The sequence below is a fragment of the Tupaia chinensis genome, unplaced genomic scaffold, assembly GCF_000334495.1.
Source record: "Tupaia chinensis unplaced genomic scaffold, TupChi_1.0 Scaffold141231_1, whole genome shotgun sequence".
Classification (NCBI taxonomy): domain Eukaryota; kingdom Metazoa; phylum Chordata; class Mammalia; order Scandentia; family Tupaiidae; genus Tupaia; species Tupaia belangeri.
The window spans coordinates 339,904-345,500 of record NW_006201094.1 but is presented as its reverse complement, the minus strand read 5'-3'; the positions used below and the strand labels follow the sequence as shown (position 1 = coordinate 345,500).

The 5,597-nt window shown below is 39.3% G+C and overlaps 1 protein-coding gene across 3 annotated transcripts in view; it reads left to right on the top strand.

Annotated features, from left to right (window-relative positions):
• FGF12 (fibroblast growth factor 12) overlaps nucleotides 1-5,597 on the top strand; it is a 675,226-nt gene that overhangs the window by 437,459 nt on the left and 232,170 nt on the right. For all 3 annotated transcript variants that reach the window (XM_006162953.3, XM_006162954.3, XM_006162955.3), the window contains one exon: nucleotides 4,383-4,493. In XM_006162953.3, the coding sequence (XP_006163015.1) occupies nucleotides 4,383-4,493 (111 nt within the window). The remainder of the gene's footprint in view (nucleotides 1-4,382; nucleotides 4,494-5,597) is intronic.

Below are 5,597 nucleotides of genomic sequence, written 5' to 3'. Positions count from 1 at the left end.
TCTTGCCTGAAGTGGCGTTGAATTGCTGCTGTCTGTTGAAATTGCCATGTCATCCTGAAGGAAAGCAGTGTCGAACATGCATTCCCATCTTTTACCTTCTTTCTCACTCAGCCTCTTTGAGGATAAAATGTATTTGCTTTTTTGGCTGTAATTATGATTTTTAATAAATATTTTATTTTACAGGGATTTTTCATTTATGGATAAACTAAGATTACAGAAAGTTTCTGTATGCCCTATACCTAGTTTCCCTTATTAACATCTTACATATTAATAGGGTACACTTGTTATGATTAAGAATCAATATTGATGCAGTATTTTTAACTAAAGTCTATGCTTTTTTCAGATTTCTTTCATTTTTTACCTAATATTCCTTTTGGTTTAGGCATCTCATCCAGAATATCACGTAGATTTTTTTTTGCGGGGGGGCGTCCTGTCTCCCTAGACTTCTCTTGTCTGTGACATTTTCTCCTTTTCCTTTCTGTTGATGACCTCCATAGTTTAAGGAGTACTCATCAATATTTTGTGGAATGTCCTTCTATTAGGATTTGTCTGATGTTTTCCTCATGATTGGATTGATGTCATGCACTTTTCAGGGGAAGATCACAGAGGTAAAATTCCACTCTCATTGCATCATGCCAAGGGTCTGTACTACAATCACGATTTATCGCTGTGAGTGTTAACCTTGACCACCTGACTGAGGCAGTGTTTTCTTTGTCAGGGCGCCATGTGAAATTACTCCCTCTCCCCCTTTCCAAACTGAATTATCTGGAAGGAAGTCATGCATAGCCAATTGAGGTTTATTTCTTGTTTTACCCATCGACTGTCCAAGGTGAGTAAATGTCGGTGCCTTTTGTCTTTTATTCAGGGATCCAGAATTCTCCTCTCTCTTGCTCCGGCATCCCGGGGGTTTAGTCATCTTAATCCAGTCAGTGTTAAGGAGAAGAGAGTGTGGAGGAGAATGTTTGCTTTTGAAAGCCTTGGCCTGAAAGTGGCACACATCACTTCCACTTACATTCCATATGACACTCACTCATCTGCCAAACCTAACTGCAAGAAGGGCTGGGACATATGGTCTAGCTGGGTGCCCAGGAAAAAGAGGAAATGGATTTGAGTGAAATGTTATTTGCCACACCACTTTAGAGCACAAAAGGTAATGAGCCAACCCCTCCTCCCCCACCATCTATTAATATAGCCATCATTTCATTAAATAAAGAAAAAAAGAGAACATTATCTTCGAATCAAAGAGAGTCACATAAATTCAAAACTTTCACCTTTATACAAAAAGTATTCCATTGCCTCTGTTTTTATTCATTTCACTGCTGATCTGTAAACAGTTGTTGAGAACAGGTCCTTACCTGTATTTCATCTCTTGAGAATGCTTGTCCTATATTCTCTCTGTTCCGAGGGCACCATGTTTTTCTGTCGGGAATGCCCTTTTTCTGGTTTCTTTGCCTAGGAAAATCCTACTCATTCCTCAAGTGACAGATGACGTGCCTGTGCTCAGCCTCAAGACAGAATTAGACCTTTGCTCCTTGGTGCTTGGTGCCATCATGCCGCTCGGCTTCACCCCTCCTCCCATGCATGAGACTGGGTGCTCCCTGGGGATTGCTCGGGTTTTATTTATCTCTTAGGTCTCCCAACATGGCCTGACAAATATCATGTGTGTTTGTTGACTGTCCCCAGGATGATCTCATTTTTTTTTTTTAGCACCTTTCTTTAATTAAGTACAGCAAAATATGTTGCTGTTTTTCCTCATTGTAAAAGTGCTCCTTACTTAAGATGGGTAAGCTTTCATGGAGGAAGTGATCCTGCGCTGAGCCTAGAAAAGTTGGGAGGCTTTGGTAAGTGATATTAGGTGCACGCGATGTGAGGCTGGCCACGCAGCTTTCTGCAACCCAGCTCTTTGTTCACTAGATGGTCAGGACGCCTCTGAACCTTTCCCAGTGCAGGGCTTTCACTTTCATAGATCATCACGTAATTAAAACTCCGACTCCAAGCTCGTGCTGGCACTACGCTCAGTGCTGGGGGTTGGTGTCAATCCGGAGCTCATTATCCTGGGTAGAACTTACCCACCTGAATTCCCAGGGCCCCCACAGGAGGATAGGTTCACCAAGGCAAAGAAGCATTTAATTGCAGGTACAGAAAAAGGAGCATGAAGAAAACAAATAATCATTTGCAGGCTTTAATGATTTAGCTGCCTTGCATCTCATTAACAATGAAAAGAATGGCTTCTTAAAGTGACTTGATCCAGCTTATTAGTAATAAAACATGAATTCTAAGACAGCTGTCAATTTCTTTCCTTCTGTCATCTTCTGGTCTCTACTTTAAGCCCTCTGTTTACCTTAGCGGCTTTCTAAGCTCAATTATTATTTACTAAAACAGCAATCGGGGAGAGAATTTGTTCTCAGGATGCTCCCCTTCCCTCACACTGCTTCCTTGATTTTGCATACCTGAAACATTAGTCCTTAATTAGAATTTTATTTTTATGAGGGTTTTTTTAGTTCATACTACCAAATGTTATATTAGTGGATTACTGTGTTACAAACAGAAATATCTGAGACTGGGTGATTTATAGCTAAGAGAAGTTTATTTGGTGCAGAATTCTGGTGGCTAAAAAGTGACCTAGCATAAGCTTGGCGATTTTCCTTCTGAGGATAACGTGTTGCAACTTTCAGTTTTGCCACCAGTTTTTGGGGAGAGGTTTTTGCTGTAGAATGTGTGCCCTTGCCAGAAAGACAGAGACAGAGAGACAGAAAGTGAGAAATCACCCCCCTCCACAAGGGGGGATGGCCATTCCTCTATCCCTTCTCCTTCATTCTCCTCTTGAGATCTTGGGCATGCATGCAAATGCACCCGGTGTGAGTTTAAGCCACCCTGTCCAGGACTCAAACTGTGGTCGACTACATGGGAGTCCAGTGACATAGCCATTATGCCAACTGCTGGTTCCAGTTTTTCCATCATTTTAATCACCAGGAAAAGCATTTTTCTCTATCACCTTGTATTTATGACATAATTTTAGTGCTATAAATTCACTAGAATAGTCTAATTTTTGCCCTGTCTTAGAGAGCAAAACAATGGTGATGCTATGGGGAGTGGATTGTTGCTGGCAGCTATCATCACAAGGAAGATTTAAATGTTTATGATATACAAGAATCCAGGACCAGCACATGGCATGATGGTTAAGGTACCAGGATCCCATGTGGCCAACTGTGCTATTCAAATCCTGGACCAGGGAGCTTGAGAATCATGCCAAGCATGTGTGCATGCATGCCAAAATCCCAACAGGAGGGAGACATGGAGGAGAAGGGATTGCAGGGTGACCATTCCTCATAAGGGGTGCTTTCTCTCTCTCTGTCTCTCTGTGAAGAGCGCTGGCACCTACTGACAAACAAAAAAGAATCAAAACGCAGTATGTAAAGGTTAATTGGGTAATACCAGTGTGTAGAACTTTTTTAAAAGTCAAAGACCACATCTAGTTTGAAATACTTAGAAACATATGTAAGATTTATTTTGTTTTTATAGAAAATGACTTTGGGGGCTAGCCTGTGGCATAGTGCTAAGGCAGCTACATCTCACTTGGACAATTGTACAGTTTGAGTCTTGGAGCTTTAGAAACATACCAGGTGTGTGCATGAAAGCCCAAACCCTGCACGGAAGGAGAAATGGAGGAGAAGGGATTGTGGCATGACTGTGCCCCATAGTGGATGCTTTCTCACTTTTTCTCTTGATCACCCTCTCTTATTCTCCTCAGCAAGTGCACATGCCCTCTAGAAAAATTACAGAAGAAAAAAAAAAAAGAACTTTTGTTGTACTGGCCTCCTGTCATTGTAAGGTATTTAGTGAAGGTGAAATCTGTTTCCTCATGTTTTCCAATGACATTCACAGCCATAGAGGTTTTACTGTAGCTTGTGGTTTTCCTCTAAGCCATTCTTTCTGGCTCAAGTTGATCAGAATTTCAAAACCCCAAGAGTTTCTGATAGATAGTGAACTTCCAGCAGAAATAGCAGATCCCAGGACTTGACTATGATTGCTAGAAGCTTAGGAATTACAGTAGCATTTTGGCCTAAGTACCTTGTAGTCAGACACCAGATGCACAAACAAGAAAGAGAAATAATTCACTTTTTAGAATGTCCCTGTATTTTTCTATTCCTAATTAGCTTTTATTTATTTACATTTTGTTTACTGCTGCAAAGCTTTATCTCTATGACTCTGAAAGGAAACAAGTGCAGATATATACTAAAATGCCCCCTTTCCAAATATTATTTCAATATTTAAGCTATTGACATTTCCTTTTTCACTTACAGAATATTTTTGACAATATGCAAGTGTGCATTTTTATAAACAAAATCAAAATTTGAATAATCATTTATTTTGTCTTGCAGAACCCCAGCTGAAAGGAATTGTGACAAGGTTATTCAGCCAGCAGGGATATTTCCTGCAGATGCACCCAGATGGTGCCATTGACGGGACCAAGGACGAAAACAGCGACTACAGTAAGGAATATTAGCAATGTGCAATCTGATTATAAACCAAATATATGGTACAATCTTAAATTTGAAGCATAAGCTCTTGTATTTTCCTTTACCCTTTTTATGATTCCCTACAACAAAGAGGCAATGTAGGGAAGAGTTTATATGCAAAATGAGAAGGTAGGAGCCTGGAAGGAGTTCCAACTGGTCAATGAACAAGATCATCTTCCATTGCTGTTATAGTCAGGATGAGGAGCACTCGTGGGAACAACACAGACCTTCCAGCACCAGATAGTGTTTAAATCCTGGAACCAAGTAATGAACATGTTATAGTAACTGTCAGAAGATAGTTTCTGGCAGGCAATAATTTCTTCTCAAGGTAGATATTAAATGTATACATATGTATATTATATATTAATGTATTTTGATTAGGACAACATTACCGATATTTTTATATTTTCATTTTTTTTACTTTAGCATTTTTTTATTTACATTCATTCACTGTACATCATTATAGCATATAAAATGAGATTTTTCCATTCAGAATACACTGTATATTGGCTCAATCAAGCACATCAACATATGTGTTACTGTCAACAATTAATTTTCCATTTCTTGTTTCCTGTATATTTTGCCTTTTTTCTCATCCTTGATTCCCTATCTCACCCTCTGCCATCTCCCACTCTCCTCCCACACTGTGTTTGGTATCTATTGTTGCTTTCTATGCCTCCCCCATTTTATTGTTTCACTAAATATCTTAATAAATCTAAATATTTTCTACAGCAAGCACAGCTAATATACACATATCCATGAACACAAGTCTGACTTTAGGCATAAACCTCAGTGAATAGAATGAACATACTATAAAGTAGCACCTAGCTAGGGCTATATAGCTTACTGCAGTCATCAAATAGGTATTTTTAATGCTTTTTTGTTTTCCTTCTGAATTTTTTTTTATTAATTTACATTCATTCCCTGAGCATCATCACAACATACTGAATGTGGTTTCCCATCTAGAATGAACTGTATAGTGGCTTAATCATGCATGTTATCATCCATAATACTCCATTTCTACTTTCATATATATGTTTTTTACCCCATGTCTAGCCCTCTGCCCTATTCCACTCT